This window comes from Leucopleurus acutus (assembly GCF_964270905.1).
Source record: "Leucopleurus acutus genome assembly, chromosome: 1".
Lineage (NCBI taxonomy): Eukaryota > Metazoa > Chordata > Mammalia > Artiodactyla > Delphinidae > Leucopleurus > Leucopleurus acutus.
In genome coordinates this window covers 165,637,972-165,657,723 of record NC_139142.1, presented here as the reverse complement: position 1 = coordinate 165,657,723, position 19,752 = coordinate 165,637,972, and the positions used below count along the sequence as shown (strand labels likewise).

Here is a 19,752-nt window from a genome sequence, read left to right as displayed (position 1 = left end):
AAAACACATAGGATTACAAAGGAAAACAAAGATAATGAAATATTAGAAAAAACAAATAGATGATATTATATGTAATTTTTTTGTTAACTCATGAAAAAGGAGATCAGGGCAGTGGCCTACCACACTGTTATTCTGAAGTACAGATGAGTGTATATTAGCCATAAAAAGGAATGAAATTGGGTCATTTGTAGAGACATGGAGGAACCTAGAGACTGTCATACAAAGTGAAGTAAGTCAGAGAGAAAAACAAATACTGTATATTAATGCATATATGTGGAATCTAGAAAAATGGTACAGATGAACCTGTCTGCAAGGCAGAAATAGAGACACAGATGTAGAGAACAAATGTATGGACACCAAGGGGGGAAATAGGGGGGGGTGGGATGAATTGGGAGATTGGGATTGACATATATACACTAACATGTATAAAATAGGTAACTAATGAGAACCTGCTGTATAGCACAGGGAACTCTACTTAGTGCTTTGCAGTGACCTAAATGGGAAGGAAATCCAAAAAAGAGGGGATACTTATCGCTGTACAGTAGAAACTAACACGACATTGTAAAACAACTATACCCCAATTTAAAAAAAAGAAGAAATGAAGTACAGATGAGTGTAAACAATATTTTGAAAAATCTGCAGCAACTGTAATGTGTCATGGACATATCTGTGATTGCTACTGGGGACAAAGCCCCAGGTGCTGCTGATACTACTGTGGCTGGTAGCCTAACCTCATAATTGAAGGAAATGCTAAATTGCAGTAGGAGATTAGAAGAAATAATGAAAATGTTTTCCCCATTTAGGGAGTTCCTGATTTAAACTGAGAACCTCTTCTCTCGGCATTTTGTTAAATATCAGTGGTACAAGGTTATGTGAAAAAGCCCAGATTTTAAGACACTGAATTTTCATTTGCTTGTATTTTTTGCCAAAAGAAAGAAAAAAAAATACATTTGTGTGTATATTAAATACATCTAGAACAATGTATAAACAATATTTCATACTTAAAGAAAAGGGAAATGTATGGAAGGATCTAGGTTCAACGCCAGTGCAACCTTCACAAGCCTTGGTCTGGGGCTTCTCTCCGCCTCTCTGGGCAGGATCAGTCCGCAGGACAGGCGGAGGAGTGTGTTTCCCTGGGTATCCCCAAACCACACCCCTGAAAAATACCGAAGTCGGTTTTTCAAGTCAGTTCACGGTGTCCTGGCACACGCACGGCCTGGGAGGTGGGCGTCCACTTTTTGTGAGGCCTGAGTTTTGTCCCTAGTCAGCTGTGTGTCCTCAGGTCTGTTTCAAATCTCTCTGAGCCTTGCTTTCCTGGGTCTCCAGCATCCAACTCCCAGGCTCTCGTTATCCACGTGGGCCTTATTCTGCGGCGCTTTGCAGTTTATCAGAGGCACCTGGAGCAACAGGAGGTGGATGCAGAGATAGGAGCCCGCAAAGACTGGAAGGCAACCTCTGGTAGCTCCTCGGGCGCGGGGGAGCCGGACGCGCCGGGGCGAGGGCTTAATCTACCGGTGGCAGATTCGGGTTCAACGAAAGGCAGTATTTTTACCCATCAGAATTGCCCAGGATGAAGAGAGGGAGGGTGTTCCCCTCAAACGTGAATCTCTGTTATTCCCACTTATCAGTTGATTTAAAATCGGGGTTTCCGCGTAGGATGCCCCCCCCCACTCTACCAGCGTGGGGGTATGAGCCCGGAAGGTACATTTTAGAAAAATACCACTACTCCCGCCCCCAGGGCAAGTAAGGGAGCAATTTCAGTGGGTCATGCTGGGTGTGGAGTGTGGGGGTAGTAACTTCGGCAGATCTTGGTGTTCCCAGACTTCCACGTGAGGTGGTAATCGGCGACAGCGTTTCGTACTGTTCCGGTATTTAATTCCCAAGAAGGAATAAGGCAAAAATTGTAAGTGACCCCTACGACCGCGGCAGGACTCGAACCTGCAATCTTCTGATCCGAAGTCAGACGCCTTATCCATTAGGCCACGCGGCCGCCCGATAGTTCATCCTCTTTAGACAATCTAAAAAGTATTATTACCGCCCACCGGCTTGCCCAGGACGAATCCATCTGCTTCTTGAACAGGGGAGGTTGGACCTTGGTTCCCAGAGTTCTTCAGGGAAGGCCCACCCGGAAGTCCTTCCTCCCCACCCCGCGGGCGGACCGGTCCACTTTTGGCTCTCCTATTGGTCGCGCTGGGAGTCTCCCTCTTGCCTCTCGGGTAGCGGCGGGAGTGAGCGGGGCGCAGACGGGAAGTTGCGGCTGCCAGCGAGGCGAACTGCTTCGGTGCAGGCCACACGCCACCCCGAGGCTGCATAGGCCGCGCGGAGGGAGACGCCGCGTCGCCGGCCTGGGGTCGGGAGCCGCAGACCAGGAAGCACCGGGCGGACTGAGGTTTCCGGCGGGTTCGCCGTTGAGGGGAGGCCGGGTCCCTGAGCGGCGGCGCGGCCCCTCCCTCTCCATTCAGGGAGCGAGGCCCTGAGCTGGGCGGAGGCTGGTCCCAGGGCGCACCGCGGCGCGGCCGCCGGGCTCAGGCTAGCGGGCGGGCGGCCGGGAGCGCGGGGGCCGCTGCCGACGCCCCCTGCAGGGCGCCCTCGGCCTGCTGGGCCCGGGCTCAGGCGTGGGTCGGGGCCCCGCGGGACGGCGGCCCACCTGACGGGTTCGAATCCGGGCGCTGTCTCCTAAAGGCGCTAGGCCCTCGGGCTGCGGCGGTTGCGATAAAGGCAGCCACCATTTGCCGAGGACTTGCCGAGGGCCGGGCCGCGCGGCGTGTTTGCCCTGTGTCACCCAAACAGCAGCCCTGTATGACAGGTAGAATCCGTAACCCCATTTTACAGAGTAGGAAATTGGGGCCTAAGGAGCTTGCCCAAGGTCACACGTCTCGTAAGAGCCAGAGCCAGCATTCAAACCCGCGTCCTCCTATTCAGAGTTTGCCCTCTTAACCACGTCTCTCACCTTCCCTGATGAACTTATGTGAACCTCAGTTTTCCTCAGGAGAGGTATTGCTATTTCCCAAGGTTGTTTGATGATTCACTGAGAAAATGTACCTAAAGGCGCCTGGCACACTGCCTGGGCCGCAGAAGATGCTTAAGGAATGATGGCTGTTAATATCACACATGTTACGTGTGTCATTAGTAACACTGTATATCATCTGTCTCCTTTAGGATTTGTGGGTGGAAGGCAGGCATGGTCAGAACCATTTCACTGACAGGAAAACAGAGACAGGACGTGTCTCTCTCCACGTCTCTCAGCCAGTAGAAGCTGCCAAGCTGGAGCCCAAAGCCAGGTGTGCTGACTCCCAGCGGGGGGCTCCCTGCACCAACCATGAGCCGCCTGCTCTGGAGGAAGGTGGCCGGCGCCACCGTCGGGCCAGGGCCGGTTCCAGCTCCGGGGCGTTGGGTCTCCAGCTCCGCCTCCGGCCCCGTCCCCAGCGACGGGCAGCCGCAGCCGCTGCAGCCGTCGCCGCCGCCGCAGCCAGTGCCGTCCTCGGAGGGCGGGCAGCTGCGGCACAACCCATTGCACATCCAGATGCTCTCGAGAGGGCTTCACGAGCAAATCTTCGGGCACGGCGGGGAGATGCCCGGCGAGGCCGCGGTGCGCCGCAGCGTCGAGCACCTGCAGAAGCACGGGCTCTGGGGGCAGCCGGCCGCGCCCTTGCCCGACGTGGAGCTGCGCCTGCCGCCCCTCTACGGGGGCAGCCTGGACCAGCACTTCCGCCTCCTGGCCCAGAAGCAGAGCCTGCCCTACCTGGAGGCGGCCAACTTGTTATTGCAGGCCCAGCTGGTCCCCCGGCCCCCGAGCTGGGCCTGGGCGGAGGGCTGGACCCGGTACGGCCCCGCGGGGGAGGCCGAACCCGTGGCCATCCCCGAGGAGCGGGCCCTGGTGTTCGACGTGGAGGTCTGCTTGGCAGAGGGAACTTGCCCCACATTGGCGGTGGCCATATCCCCCTCGGCCTGGTGAGTACGGGCAGGGGTCAGGGGACTTGAGCACATATGGGGGGCCCAGCTTAATGGTTTGGTGAGCTCCCACTATGTGTTTGGTGGGTGGATTTCCAGGGACTGTGGACTTGGTGAACTAAAACAAGCCTTGACCCCAGCATTTACAGACCTTACTTTCTGGTAGGAAGGTATGGGTAGTAAACAACACCCAAGCAAATGTCACGTGGTGATAGGGGCTGTGCAGAGAATCACGTGTGTTGAACTTGAGACTGACTGGGAGACCACTTGAGATCACCTTGATTTGGTGCCTTCCCACTTGCCCTAGTAGCTTCCTGAGAAGTTAGTCCAAGACATTTGAACAGTGTTTCCATTTGGGGATGTTATTGGTAATTTTGGGCAGGAGAAACCTACCTTTTGCGGGAATGGCCCAGGCAGTATAGGACACTCAGCATCCCCAGCTGCTCCCTTAAATGCCAGACCAAATCCTCGCCGCCCCGACCCATTTCAGTGTTTCCAAATACCCACTCCCCTCGGGAAACTGCCCCCACCCAACCCGTGACCACCCCCAGCTGAGAAACTGCTTCCTTCCCCCAGCCTTCCAAGCAGGCTTGCAGGCATTTTTGTCCCCAAAAGGTATATTCAATCTCTCTTTTCTTTTTAAATAACTTTCTAAGTGCTACCCAAGTTTCTTTTTCAAACAATGATGGCAGTACTTTTCTCCCCTTTTTTATTCTTCATTCCAGGATTAAAATACTATTTACAACCTTAATGCTTTCAGGCATGGCCAGCAAAAAAGTTGGCAGTTTCTTTATTCCTATTGGAAGCTACATCTTTGTAAAGAAAGCTGCGAAATGTTAAATATGCAGTTGAAAATGGTGAAAGCATGGCTAAATAGATAAGGTAGGCATTAACGGCTGAAAAGAGCAAAACTAGATGATTCCTCATTGATGTAGTTCCAGTTAAGATGAGAATCTCAGTGCTTACTGTGTAACTTGATGGTCAAAATAGAGGGAATGCTGTCCATCATTTGAGAAAGTAAAGTAGACTGTGGTGGCTGAAAGGAAATTAGGAAACCAGTGATAGGAAGGACTTGTTTTTTGATCTTTGGTCATTCTTGGCCAATCTCCCTGAAGTCCCCCTTTTCTTTTCCTCCTTCTTCCTCTCCTAATTTTTCATCTCTTTCTCTCCCTGTCCTTCCCATCCTCCTCTCATTCTCATTCCATTCTTGCCGGTGGTACTGGGGGCACTGTGCAGTTTGCCTGGCGGCAGAAGTCATTGCTGAGGACTGGACTCATGCTGGGGCCTTCCTTCTGGGAGCCTGACTATGGCGGGGGGTGGGAGGTGCCAGATGGGACCCTGACGGCAGGCCACTTTTAACCTGGGCACATCCCTGCCACGTGGCTGTGTAACATCAGGTTCCTGAGCAGCCCGCAGTTTCCAGTGGGAGGGAAAAGCCTTGGATGGCCCAGAGGGCAGCTTCCCGAAGGCTGCTGGTAAGGGCTTTGGTCATCAGACCAGAGGGACATTACACAGGCTGTCAACACCGATCTAAGATTCACAGGAAAAGTGTAGTGTTAACGGCGTTGGTCCTGACTCATCTTAAATTTGCCAGAGGTGTTTGCATTTTGGCGTTCTTCTTTTTTTATCACAAATAAATTTAAAAAGATGGTTCTCACGTACAGCTGCAGACCCGGATCTTGACACCAGTCTGGCTTTTTATTGCAACTAAAGTCCCTGTCATCACCACAGCCTCAAATATTTGACATCCTTCAGCCTTTTCTTCTGTGTTGTGTTTGTTTGAGGGCTTTGACATGTTGAATTGAAAGGGGAGGAGGTTTCAACTTGAGTCCCTGAGCGTTTTCCCATCATTTGGAGTGTGAGTTAGATTTTACCAGGTTTAACACTAGGAACCTCTTTTTGCTGGTAACCCCTTCCCCCAAAAAAACTAGTTTTATGTTTGTTGTATCTGTTGCGGCAGATAACCCCTCCTCCCCGCCGTAAGGGAAACGGGCAGCTTGTTCGCAGCTGTGGTGGCCACACATGTGGCCTCGTCACTCACTTTGATGCTGAGTGGCCTTGACCCTTTGGTGTAATCTGCGGTTCACAAAAGGCTTTTGCTCAGCAGCCATTTCCCCACACTTAGTCTTGTGGATCTTGAGCAAACTTGAGCCTTTTCCTGAATCAGTGTCCGGCCCCCAGCAGGCAGCACTCATCCCCTGCCCCTCCCACCCCAACCCTAGCACATATTTCCTAGCACATGTGCATACATTTCCTCCATTCTGGCACTTTCCCTGGTCTCTCACTGAGGGTGGTTGTTCAGAGACACAGCACCTTCTACAAGGTGCGTGTTTCGCTCTTTGTCCTTCAGAATCTTTCCAGCTGTCAGATGATTCATCCTGTACACGTGTGCAGCATTTGTCTTTTTTTTTTTTTTGCCACTTTGAATTAAAAAAAAAAATTCCACTTTGGGTTTTATTATAATTGTCTCTCTTCTTTACTAGCACTTTGAACATTAGCCATTTTGTGCTTATCAATGTGAGGGGTTGATAACGGTCATTAAGACACCTCAGAGCCAAGCACAGACTTGGTGAGCCCTGGGCGTAACAAACACCTTGATGGCCCGGGCTGAATGCCCATCTGGGACCCCCGGGACTGTGGCACTTAGCTCCCTTTCTCTCTGTGGAGGTTGAAAAGTAAAGCTTTTGTAACTCCTCCGCACTCCCAACACATACCCGGGCAGCACCCCGCCTGACCTCTAGCTCTAGGAGCACCCCGTGGTCTCCCTTGTACCCCCAGCTGCTAGCGTAGGGCCTGGCATGTGGTGGTAGGTGTGCAGTGGGGATTGTGGGGTGGAACTTGAATGCCTCCGTGCTGAACCTGCCTGCCTCTCACCTCCCTCAGGTATTCCTGGTGCAGCCGGCGGCTGGTGGAAGAGCGTTACTCTTGGACCAGCCAGCTGTCGCCGGCTGACCTCATTCCCCTGGAGGTCCCTGCCAGTGCCGGCAGCCCCACCCAGCGAGACTGGCAGGAGCAGTTAGTGGTGGGGCACAACGTGTGCTTCGACCGGGCCCATATCAGGGAGCAGTACCTGATCCAGGTATGGTTCATAGGGCCAAATGTAGCCTCTGGCACCGGGTGGGCTAAGAGCCCTGCTCTCAGTGGCTAGGGAAGGCATTGCTTTTCCTGGCCAGTGCCTCCATCACCTTTGTAGAAGCTACAGGGCCTCCTGTTGACCAGCCCTGCCCGTGGTCCCTGTACCCAGCTGTTCTGTCCCTAGGGTCTGCCTGGCACAGGACCTGAGTTGTCAAAGGGTACTAATGGCCCTTATCTCTGTGCGGCATTTTAGAGCTTAGCGTGGGTCTTTGGAGGCTGTGGGCCCCACGGCCTGGGCTCCCATCCTGCCTTGGCCACTGGTGAGCAGCTCGAGCCTCTTAACATCCCTTTTACAACTAAGGAAACCGAGCCTCAGTTTCCTTATTTGTAAAAAGAGGGAGATGGCGGAAGCTACGTCATAGGATTGTTGAGAGGGTTTGAACAGTGCACACATCAAACACTCAGAACCATAGTTGTGGCAATTCTTAATTCTGTGAAAAGTGCCCTAGGAGAAAGGCAGGGCAGGTGAGAGTAGCCTTAGCCTCTAGCTGAGTGTGCTGAGGCTCAGACAGCCTTGTTGACTTGCCTAGGGCCACAGAGCTTCTGAGCGGCAGGGCTGGGGGCCGAGCCTGATAGCTTGGAAGGCCTCGTTTTGGCCACTCTGTTCCCAAGGTGCCCCTGGAGCTGTTGCTGGATGCTGGGAAGGCCTGTGTATTGGGATTCAACCAGGCCTGCGCTTTCAAGCGTGGCTAGGGTTTGAGAAGGCAGGCCCCTCACAGGTGGAGGGACAAGCGTGAGCAAGCATGAAGACACTCTTTAGCGCTGGGAGGCTGTGGGCTGGGAGGGGAGGCTGAGGTGGGCCTGGTGGGCTGAAGTGCCGAAGCAGGGGTAGGCTGGCCCCTCAGCTGCAGCCTCTCCTCCTCAGGGCTCCCACATGCGCTTCCTGGACACCATGAGCATGCACATGGCCATCTCAGGGCTAAGCAGCTTCCAGCGCAGTCTGTGGATGGCAGCCAAGCAGGGCAAGCGCAAGGCCCGGCACCCCACACAGCGAGGCCAGAAATCCCAGAGCAAAGCCAACGGCCCAGCGGTGAGAGCACACTGTGGGAGGCCCCCCTCCCCGGCCGGCCTGTCTGGCTTGAGACTGAGCTGATCTGCCGTGTCCCTTGCTCTGGCCTCCAGATCTCATCCTGGGACTGGCTGGACATCAGCAGTGTCAATAATCTGGCAGACGTGCACAGCCTCTACGTGGGGGGGCCTCGCTTAGAGAAGGAGCCCCGCGAGCTGTTTGTCAAGGGTAGCATGAAGGACATCCGTGAGAACTTCCAGGTATGGTGGTGGAGAGGGGCTCTGGGGACATGGGCTGTGGCAGACCCCTAGTGACCCTGGGGAGTGTAGCTGCCAGACCTGACCCTGAGAGGCCCGGTGGTGGTAGTGGGATGGCTGCCCACCCAGCGCCTTCCTGTCGCCTGTGCCAGGACCTGATGCAGTACTGTGCCCAGGACGTGTGGGCCACCTATGAGGTTTTCCAGCAGCAGCTACCGCTCTTCTTGGAGAGGTGAGGGAGAGCCCCTCTGGGAACCCATGGGGGTCAGTGGGTTCCTGGTACCTGGGCCCACCGTAACCAGGTGGTGCTGGGCCTTTCTCAGGCTGGGGGCCTTAGCCTTTCTGGGCTGAGAGCATGGAGCCACTCTGTCCAGTGGTGGCCACCTGGGCCTTGGACTCTGGGGTTTCTACAGAGGCCCTGGAGGGGGGCGCTGAGGCTGTGCTTGTTTCATGTGCGTGGCCCTGGTTTGCTAAGCACCGTCTCTGAACCCGGATCCTGACCCAAGGACTTCACATCCGTCTTGGTTATGTTTGCTAGTGAGTCAGATTTATGATGTGGTCAGAGTCATAAGCGTCAGCCAGACCTGGTCCTAATCTTAATTATCCTGTCCAACTCATTTGACCTTGGGCAAGTTACTTGGTTTCCCTGAGCCTCAATGTTCTTATCTGTGAAACATACACAAATATACTTGACTACAGTTGTGAGGTTCTTGTATGATCTTTTGTGTGTGGGGGGTTGTAGCACAGTGCTTGGCGCTTAGTCATTACTCAGCAAATGGCAGCCAGTTTCATTTTTGTGATCTGTCATTCCCCCCATTACCCCTGCGGATGGGATGATATTATTCCCATTTTATAGATGAAGGAACTTAGGCTCAGAGAGATGAAGTGACTTAGCCAGGGTCTCATGGCTGGGAGACGGTAGAGCTGGGGTTTCAACCCCTGTCTCTCTGACGTGGGTGGTTGGGTTGAGGATCGCCAGGCTGGCCCAGGGATTGGGCCAAAGCCTTGCCTCCTGTGGTCATTTATGGCAGCCCTGGTGTTTGTCCTCAAGGTGTCCCCACCCGGTGACTCTGGCTGGCATGTTGGAGATGGGTGTCTCCTACCTGCCCGTCAACCAGAACTGGGAGCGTTACCTGGCGGAGGCACAGAGCACCTACGAGGAGCTCCAGTGGGAGATGAAGAAGTCACTGATGGACCTGGCCAACGATGCCTGCCAGCTGCTCTCAGGAGAGAGGTAGCCAGGCCTTGGGTGGCTGGATCCCCCTGCAGGGGATGGGCAGGTGGGAGGGCTGGCCTTCGGCTTGGCCTTAGCCCTGCCCTGGTGGACTGGCTGTGCAGGTACAAAGAAGATCCCTGGCTCTGGGACCTAGAGTGGGACCTGCAGGAATTTAAGCAGAAGAAGGCAAAGAAGGTGAAGACGAAGGAGCCGGCCGCAGCCAGCAAGTTGCCTGTCGAGGGGCCCAAGGCTCCTGGGGATCCCAAGGATCAGGAAGGTGGGGAACATGGGCGGGAGGTGGAGCAGGGATGGACCCTGGGAAGGTCCTGACCGGGGTGTCCCTTGGAAGGGGTTGCTCCGGCCTTCTGGACATGAGTAGGCTGGGCAGGCCTTTGTGAGAGACCCTCCTCTGGTCCTGATTGTCCTCCCCGACCCTGTGCAGACCCTGGCCCCCCCAGTGAGGAGGAGGAGTTTCAGCGAGATGTCATGGCCCGCGCCTGCTTGGAGCAGCTCAGGGGGACCACAGAGCTCCTGCCTAAGCGGCCCCAGCACCTTCCTGGGCACCCAGGGTAAGCCCTGTCTCCCTAACATGTCCAGCGGCCATCCTTACCCCTCCCTCCACCCTGGGACACCTCTATTCTGGGCCCCAGCACAGGGGGTGGTGTGCATATGGGCCCTTACTAACCTGCTGCCATCTGTTCCTGCCGTCTTCCAGTCCTGCTCACTAGTTTGCTCTGACTCCTGGGTCACTGGACTTAAGCGGTACAAGTGCACTAAGCACCTGCTGTGTGCTGGGCCTCATAGTAGCCTCTGAGAGTACAAATAGGAACATAACTCCTTCTTTCTAGTAGCTTCTCCCTGGGAGGAGCCAGTTGTGCAGACCAACCAGCGCAGCTGGACTTTATATCCATGATGAGACAGAAGAGTCATCAGTGTTGAGGCAGTGCCTGACTCTGCTTGGGGAAATCAAGGAAGGCTTCCTTGGGGAGGTGACCCTTCATTCACACCCCATAGAGTGGCAGAGATGAGAAAATAGGGGCAGCCAGGGTGAACAGCAGAGTACCAACTTTATATTTGCCTGAGATGAGGCCGCCTTAAATTTTGTGCCCTGCGTGCCTCACTTGCCTCACCCTTGTGTTGGCTCCGGTGAACAGCACGTGAGGGATGGAGCTCTGAAGGCTCTGGTGTGCCTCTAGAGCAGTGGTGGGAGGGCAGATCTACTTGCTCCCTGCATGAAATGGAGCTGGGGAAGGAGTCCAGCCCTAGGTTATGCATGTGGGTCCTGACTTCTGAGTAGTACAGGGGGGCTGACATAGGATCTTTCCTTCTGGGATATTCGAATTATTCTAGGGGACTCCGTGGGGGTCCTGGCTGTATCCCAGAGGGAAGGGATGGTGACTGTAGGCCGAGGTCACCAGAAAGCCTTGGGGTCTTGGAGAGTGGGTGGGGCCCTTGCCGTCACACACTGTCCTCCCCCGACTACCATGACACTGCTCTCTTCTGGCGGGGCATAGGTGGTATCGGAAGCTCTGTCCCCGGCTAGATGACCCTGCGTGGACCCCAGGCCCCAGTCTCCTCAGTCTCCAGATGCGCGTCACACCTAAACTCATGGCGCTGACCTGGGACGGCTTCCCTCTGCACTACTCGGAGCGGCATGGCTGGGGATACCTGGTGCCCGGGCGGCGGGACAACCTGGCTAAGGTGCCACCAGGCAGCGGCCTAACGTCGGCTGGGGTGGCCTGCCCCTACACGTAAGGCTCTGGCTCAGGGAGGAAGGGGCTGGAGGCTAGGCACCCCTTCCCCTTGGCTAGAGAGACCAAACCCAGCTCAGGCTAGTGGAAAGAGCTCGGGTCTGAGAGTCTGGGTTCTAGTTCTTTGTTTGGTGGCTGCCTTTTGTGTCTGGACCTCAGAGCCCTGTGGGGCTGAGGGTGTGGTGCTTGGAGTGGGTGGGACTGAGGCCCTGCTCCTGGGCCCGGCAGCCCAGCTGCCCTCACAGGAGTGTGCAGAGGGAGGGCTGTTGGAAGTGACGGGGGATGAGCTTTGTCCCCCTTTTTTGAGTGTAATTTATTGAGCACTGATTATATTCTGTGTTAATAAACGTTTTACAGTGCTTCCCTTGTTTGTTTCCCAGGCAGTCCCGCGGTTATCTTCATTTTAGAGTTGGCAAAACAAAGGCCCTAGGGAAGTCAGTTTCTTGTCTGAGCTCACAAACCCTTGAGCTTTTGACAGGCAGGTGTTGGGGAGAAGCCATAGCACTTGAAGTGGCCCAGAATTGAGAGTCCTGGCTCTGCGGGGCAGCCTGAACCACCCGTGGGGCCTTAGGACAGAGGGGCAGGGATCAGTCTGCCCCTTTGCAGCTGAAGGATGGATGAGCGGGCAGGAGCCAGCCTGGGGCAGGGCCCAGCCCTGACTTCCCACTGCTGCGCTCCCAGACCTTTTCCTGGGGAGGTGGCGGCTCTGGGGAGAAGCGCTTAGATTTGAGTCAGCCCAGGCCTCGAAACCCAGCCTGCCACCATTGTGCCGTCATTTTCAATTTGTCACTCCCTGTCTATGAACCAGGGGAAGTGCTGTCCACTTCCGCCCCAGAGCTGATTCTGAGGCTAAACGGAGGGAATCGCGGAAGGCCCCCAGCGAGCTGCCTGGCCCGGAGGGGGCACCCGGTAACCAGAGGCTGCTGCTGCTGTTCTCTGCGCAGAGCCATCGAGTCCCTGTACAGGAAGCACTGTCTTGAACAGGGGAAGCAGCAGCTGGAGCCGCAGGAGGCAGACCTGGCTGAGGAGTTCCTGCTCACCGACAGCAGCACCATGTGGCAGACGGTGAGGGCGGGCTCTGAGCCTGAGCTCTGGGGAGGGGGCTCTGTTCCCTCAAGGAAGGGGTGGCCTTTTGGGTGGAGGCGGGGTGCTGGATGCGCTCAGTTGTCCACCTCAGGCTGTCCTGGGCTGTCTGCGTGTTGCAGGGAGGGGTGGTGGATTTGGGCCAAGTCAGCCCTCTGCTTCACTTCCTTGGTACCTGGGCCCATCCAGGTGGAAGAAATGGGCTGCTTAGAAGTGGAGGCCGAGGCCAGGATGGAGAACTTGCGAGTGGCAGTTCCAGGTCAACCCCCAGCTCTGGTGAGCTGGGCACCTGCTCAGGGGTTGTCTGGGTGGGTGTTGGGTGGCAGGGCCCTCCTCTTGTGCCCAAGTAGCTCTTTCCCCCCAGAGAATTCCCAGGATCTTGGGGAGCTGGGAGATGGCTGCCCTGCCTTTGGGTGGCCCCATACTTGTTGGAGGCCAAGGAGGAAGCCTGAGACCTCATAGCCATCCTGTCATTTCCCAGCTTACCTGCTTGCCATTTCAGGCCCTTTTCCCACCCCCTACCCCATGGCCCTCGCTGAATGCAGGTGCTGGAGCAGGGCCTGATCTTGGTGTGTGGCCCCCACAGACTGCTGCTGGTGGCCCAAAAGCCAGCCAGCCAGCTTATCACCACGGCAACGGACCCTACAATGATGTGGATATCCCCGGCTGCTGGTTCTTCAAGCTGCCTCACAAGGTGTGTGTCCTGGTGTCCTCGCTGTGCTCAGGGTGCACAGTAGGCCTCCAGAGTGACTCAAACAGGGAGACTCCCTTTTTGCAGGAATGCTGGTAGTAGTGGCGCAGAGTATGATCTCAGACAAATGTTGTCATCTCTCTGAGGCTTTGTCTTCCTTCTGAAAATTGGGTGGTGAGGGGCATGGTGGTGGAATTAAATGACACAGGGCATGTCAGGTGTCTGTGCCACATCTGGTACATGATAGGATCTGTTGACTGATGGCTGTTACTGTGAGGGGAGCTAGGTGTGTGTGAGGGGAGCTAGGGGTGTGTGTGTGTGTGTGCGCGTGCGCTGCAGTCAGGAATTTGCCCCAGACCGCTCTGCTTGAGGTTGTGGGCTCAGTGCTGGGCAGAGCCCAGGCACACAGGGCATCAGTTCCCCAGCTAGGGGTCTGCCATGTGCCTCCAGCCCCTGCTTCCTTTGCTCTCTTCAGGATGGTAACAGCTGCAATGTGGGCAGCCCCTTTGCCAAAGACTTCCTGCCCAAGATGGAGGACGGCACCCTGCAGGCTGGCCCAGGAGGTGCCAGTGGGCCCCGTGCCTTGGAAATCAACAAAATGATTTCTTTTTGGAGGAATGCCCATAAACGTATCAGGTGGGTCACTGTGGGAGGGCAGAGACATGCTGTCTGTCCGTGCCTCTGGCTGGGTTACTGCAGTCTTGGGATCCCTTCCCCTGCCTTCCACCCAGGGGCCCCTGACAGCCTGTGCTGCAGTGGAGGGACAGCCTGGTCTAGAGGCCTGGCTGCTTGTGGTCCTGGTGCCATGGGACCGTGGACAAGGCTCGTTCCCTCTCCAGCTGCAGTTTCCCTGTTATGTAAAAAGAGTGGTACTGTAGGACCTTCGCGGCCCCTCCCAGCTCTGTGGCCCCTTCCATGGAGGGCTAGTAGCCTGTAAGTTCTGTTGGGGGCTGGGAGTGGGTCCTGTAGGCTGGGAATGGCAAATGGGTCGAAGGCTAGTTCTGAGGGGTTTGTGGCTGCCAGCGGCACACTCTTGTGATAAGCGTGCTGTGATGGGTTGGTAAAGTCTGCCCTGAGCCTGGAAAAGGCAGTGGTGGCAGGGCTGGTGCTGGGTGCCTCATGGATACTCCAGGACGGGGGCCGAAGCTGCCTCAGATGCCTAGCTAGTTCCCGGTGGCTTATGCTCCTAGACGGTAGATGCTAGGCCCAACCTGAGTCAAGTCAGTGGGAAAAGGGTTGAGGCTGGGCAAGGAGGGGGCACAGCAACCCCCAAAGCTGGGCAAATGAGGGCCGTGTTGTGATGGGGGATGGAGTGTGTGCTCCCTATGGCTGTGCTGAGCAACCCGTCTGTCCCCGTAGCTCCCAGATGGTGGTGTGGCTGCCCAGGTCAGCTCTGCCCCGTGCTGTGACCAGGTATGTCCTGGCAAGTGGTTGTGGGAACGGGAAAACGGGGGCGGGTCCTAGGACCCAAGCAAGCTGCTGAGCCTCATGTTCTCCCCCCAGGCACCCACACTATGATGAGGAAGGCCGCTATGGGGCCATCCTGCCCCAGGTTGTGACCGCTGGCACCATCACTCGACGGGCTGTAGAGCCCACATGGCTCACTGCCAGCAATGCCCGGGTATGTGTCCTCTGCACCTCTGGTCCTGCCCTTTCTCTCCTGTGTGTCTAGAAGCTGGGTTGCAGAGGGACTTTGCTGAGGAGCATGAAAAGGAACCTAAGATCTGGGTCAGGCAGGACTCAAGTTCAAATCTAGCTTCACAACTCATCCAGCTTTTCAGCAAATATGTTCTGGGCACCTGCTCCTGGCCGGACATTGACAAGGCATGCTAGGCACAGCTATTGTGGAGTCTAGATGGGGCTGGGTATAGAGCCAGGCACGGAGCCGGGATTCTTTACCTGGAACTGTGGAGTTTGGGGCACTGCTGGCTGGCATTCCTTAAAACCATCCCCTCAGGAAGGGCTCCAGCATTCTCCGTCTAGTCAGGCTCCAGGGATGGGTGGGAGGAGTCTACTGGGGTATCTAGGTCGGGGCTGACCTCACTCTTCCTGCAGCCTGACCGAGTAGGCAGTGAGTTGAAGGCCATGGTGCAGGCCCCGCCCGGCTACATCCTCGTGGGTGCTGATGTGGACTCACAGGAGCTGTGGATTGCAGCTGTGCTTGGAGACGCCCACTTTGCCGGCATGCATGGTGAGCAGGAGCCGGGGCCGGAGCAAAGCGGTGGCAGCCTGATGCCTCGCCAGGAGGATTATTTCTGAAGCCTGTTTTCTCACTCCTGCCTCGCCCCCCAGGCTGCACAGCCTTTGGGTGGATGACACTGCAGGGCAGGAAGAGCAGGGGCACCGATCTACACAGTAAGACAGCTGCCACAGTGGGCATCAGCCGTGAGCACGCCAAGGTCTTCAACTATGGCCGCATCTACGGGGCCGGGCAGCCTTTCGCTGAGCGCCTGCTAATGCAGTTCAACCACCGGCTCACGCGGCAGGAGGCAGCTGAGAAGGCCCGACAGATGTATGCGGTCACCAAGGGCCTCCGCAGGTGAGGGTGCCTCTCCCATCCACGTTACCCCAGGGCCTCAGGCTTGCTTTACTACCTTTACCGCCCCATTCTTTTCTACCTCTTCCCATTACGTGAGTCCTCACCTGGCCCCTCTTCCTCCAGACCCCTGTGACCTAGTTCTAGGGTGGTTTGTCCTTGGGTTGTGACATCTGCTTGCTTAATGCTCAGTTTTCCTCATAGAGTTAAAGCTGTGCTTTTGTTATGCTGTCAGAGCTCTGGTCATGCAGAGTGAACAGTAACGTGGGGTTGCAAACTCACGTGCCTACAGAGAGTGAGAGCAAGTGCAGCAGGCGGTTTAGTAGGACAAGTTGACAGGAGGGCCTATGGAAAACCAGAGACTTTAAACTGATTTTGACAGAGGAGAAAGCCTTCCCAGGCTTCAGTTTGCTTCCGCCTATAGTACCTATTGTTTGCTCAGGGCCTCAGCAGCCTCCTAGGAGGGTTCCTGAATCGAGTGTGAGGGAGGAGAGGTGCCTTTACAACTTGCGTGGGTATAACATACGGTGTCCACGTTTAATTAGCTGACCTCCTCATGGAAAGACTAAAAGTTAAGTGATAACAGTTCAGTAGTAACTGCATAAAGGCAGAAAAGGGGAGCCGAGTACTGTCCAGGGAGGTGAGAGGAGGACATGGGGTTGGGGGTGGCATGCACCGTGGGCGGTGTGTGCTGGCAGAGGCAAGGCAGTGACGACAGAAGAGGTTGGGCTTAGTTGTGGAAACCTTTGCTGGCCTCACAGAGGAGTCTGGACTGAGGGGTGGTGGGGAAACCCTGGTGCACCTTTGAGCAGGTGAGTGGCGTGGCTCTGGAGCCATCTGGAGACAAGCCTGGTGATGTCTGAAGTTGCATTGAAGCTGGGAGTCTGGGGCAGTGGGGACTGAGAAGGGTCAGTCGGGCCTGGCTGTAGGTTGTCTTCTGTCCTCTCCCTTTCAGGGAGTAGCCTGTTCTATCCCCTCTATGCGCACCGCACCCCCCCCCCCCAATGTGGGGTGATAGCTCTTGCTGCCTTCTGGACTACTACATGCCACCTGTTGGTCATGGGGCAGTGCAGTGTTTAGGGCATTAGGACAATAATAACAGTAGTGGTTCTCGTGTTGGAATATGTCCTTTATCGGGCTACCCTCATGTAGTCCCCAGAATCCTGGGTTCCTGTCTAGGCTCTACCTCTTCCTGGCTGTGTGATCTTACAAAGTCACTTAGTATCTCTGAGCCTTTTCCCCCTCTGAAGTGGAGCTTGTAGGGGAAAGGCACGACCCCAGGGTGGTTGTGGAAGTGGAGAAGGGATTGAACACTCCTAGCCCAGGGTTTGGCATAGAAGAGGTGTTCCCGTGGGAATGACAGTTGTGACACTGCAACCCCCCCCCCCCCCAAAGGTATCGGCTGTCAGATGAGGGCGAGTGGCTGCTGAGGGAGTTGGACCTCCCTGTGGACAGGACCGAGGATGGCTGGGTTTCCCTGCAGGATCTACGCAAGATCCAGAGAGAAGCTTCTAGGAAGTGAGAACTGTCTGTGTGTTAAGGATGGAGGGCGGGTCTGGGCTGGCCTGGGGAAAGCTGGGATGCTTTGTTTTTAGCTCTAAGATGCTAAAAGACAAAGCTTGCCCTCTCTTTGTTCCTTGCCCCCCCAGATCACAATGGAAGAAGTGGGAGGTGGTTGCTGAACGAGCCTGGATGGGGGGCACAGAGTCAGAAATGTTCAATAAGCTGGAGAGCATTGCGATGTCTGACACACCATGTACCCCGGTGCTGGGCTGCCGCATCACCCGAGCCCTGGAGCCCTCTGCTGTCCAGGGGGAGGTATCCTACTACCCTTGGAACATGGGGAGAGGGTCGCAGGGAGGGCAGGGTTCCTGTACTACCTCCTACTCTAGTGAACTGGTATGTGGTTTAACCCTTCTCGCCTGTGCCTACCTTCCCTCCCCAGTTTATGACCAGCCGTGTGAATTGGGTGGTGCAGAGCTCCGCTGTGGACTACTTACACCTCATGCTTGTGGCCATGAAGTGGCTGTTTGAGGAGTTTGCCATTGATGGGCGCTTCTGCATCAGCATCCACGATGAGGTTCGCTACCTGGTGCGGGAGGAGGACCGCTACCGCGCTGCCCTTGCCCTGCAGATCACCAACCTCTTGACCAGGTAGGCAAGGCCCGTGGCCTCTCTGGCATGACTATATACCAGATATGTGGGGCTTGGACCAGGCTGAGCATGATCTGAATTTTCATCCCCCCAGAAATAAATGTTCCCACTTTTCTCTCTGATTTTTAAAACTTGTAGCAGTCTTAAAAAAGACTGGCCTCAACCTTTAGAAAAAATTTTTTGGGGGATTGAAAGTGTCATATACCAAGACTAGATCACTGAGGTGGTGAGAAGGTAGAAGCCAGGGCAGTTGTTCCAAAGAGTAGTTCTCAAATTGTGCTCCCCTCAGAACACACCTTTCTGTTTTGAAAATCAAAATGACAGAGGCTTTTCTCAACCCGTAGAAAACTGAGATATTTTCTTCCATTCGTAAATGTTAATTCTTAAGTGCCAGAAGTTTGTTATTCTGAATACTGACAGAAAACATTGTTAATGGGGAAACTCAAATGTGATTTTAAAAACGTATTTTTTTATATATTGAGTTGTGTTTTTTTGTAGTAAAATTCCTAGTTTATATGGTTACATTAATGATGTTACAGTTTCATGTTGATCTGCCCCAGAACCAGTTTGGGAACCATGATCTATCCTGATTAATGGGTAAATAATGTTTTACAATACTCAACACTGTCTCCGCTGCCCTCTTAATCATCTCCTGGGGGGTTATGTTTAACAGAGCTAATGAAAGTCCTCGTATATTCAAATTCTGGCCCAATAATTGAAATTTTGACATCAATAAAGTATACCAAACTGGAAAAAAAAAGGTGTGTTTTGAGTCCATAATTGCACGTGTCTCAGCGGGAGGTGTTCGGCTGCTGGATAGCGGGCAGTGCTGGCCCTTCAGCTTTCTTTGCTAAGTGAACAGAGCTGGCTGGGGGGAGGCTCTGCCTTACGGATACCAGGTCATCTCTCCTGGATTCACAGCAGGGACATGACTGTGAGAGGAGGTCGGGTCTCTTTCAGGTGCATGTTTGCCTACAAGCTGGGTCTGAATGACTTGCCCCAGTCAGTCGCCTTTTTCAGTACAGTCGATATCGACCAGTGCCTCAGGAAGGAAGTGACCATGGATTGTAAAACCCCTTCCAACCCAACTGGGATGGAAAGGAGATACGGGATTCCCGAGGGTGAGCACAACACCTTTGTTCCTCGTTACTCACTCGTAGGACGTTAGGCATAGAAAGTGGTCTTGGACAACACGAAGCTTGGGGCACCAGAGGATAAGAAGTCTACTTCTTGTGCTGTGTTCTGGGCTGTTTCAGTTTATAATGTGCCCTGGCTCCAAAGTGAGCATGATGCTCAAATCACAAAGGCATGTGTTTCTAGAAAGCTGTTCACAGTAAATGAAGGAATGTTTGAAACTCTGGTTTCTTCCATCTGTTCCCTTCCCTCTTCAACCACAACGGAAATGTTTGAAGATTTACTGTATAAAGTCAAAGTACATTCTTAAGTGAAAAAACTGTGCTTTGAGTGCCAAACAAGTAAATCAGAAAGCTTATTTTCTATGTGTCTAAGATAAACTTATTTTATACAAAAAAGAAAACAGATCCTCCCCAAATGTAACATTACCGTTCCTGGCAATTACTCTGAACCCTTCTGTACTTTTTGACGTTAACATTAATTAAGTTCCTTTTCTCACTTCTGACCTGTGAGTTAACAATTCTTGAGGAAGCATCCTAACCAATTTGCACTATTTTTCAGGTGAAGCACTGGATATTTACCAGATAATTGAACTCACCAAAGGCTCCCTGGAAAAATGAAGCCAGCCTGGACCATAGCTCTGTCTGGAGGCTCTGTATTTGCTCCCGTGGAGCTTCATCGGGGCAGTGCAGGCTCCTAAACTCAGGCTTTCAGCTGTGCTTTTTTTGCAAAAGGGCTTGCCTAAGGGCAGCCATTTTTCAGTAGCAGGACCTGCCAAGAATGATTGCCTCTAACTGATGGTGCAATTAGTTCAGAACCAAGATGCCAACACTGG

The 19,752-nt window shown here is 54.3% G+C and overlaps 1 protein-coding gene across 2 annotated transcripts; it reads left to right on the top strand.

The window, feature by feature from the left end:
• The first annotated feature begins 3,221 nt into the window (after positions 1–3,221).
• Positions 3,222–19,710, top strand: POLG (DNA polymerase gamma, catalytic subunit). Of its 2 annotated transcripts, XM_082855040.1 has the most exons (22): positions 3,222–3,951; positions 6,835–7,030; positions 7,952–8,116; positions 8,209–8,355; positions 8,505–8,584; positions 9,404–9,586; positions 9,691–9,845; positions 10,011–10,137; positions 11,083–11,319; positions 12,264–12,384; positions 12,592–12,678; positions 12,989–13,096; positions 13,569–13,729; positions 14,453–14,506; positions 14,597–14,714; positions 15,149–15,284; positions 15,386–15,632; positions 17,025–17,147; positions 17,279–17,447; positions 17,575–17,783; positions 18,744–18,904; positions 19,479–19,710. In XM_082855040.1, the coding sequence occupies exons 1-22, from the start codon at positions 3,320–3,322 to the stop codon at positions 19,535–19,537; spliced, it is 3,675 nt and encodes a 1,224-aa protein (XP_082711166.1). In that variant the 5' UTR covers positions 3,222–3,319; the 3' UTR covers positions 19,538–19,710. The 2 variants fall into 2 exon arrangements, with proteins under 2 accessions (XP_082711166.1, XP_082711167.1); XM_082855041.1 differs by lacking the exon at positions 17,025–17,147.
• The last annotated feature ends 42 nt before the right edge of the window (positions 19,711–19,752 follow it).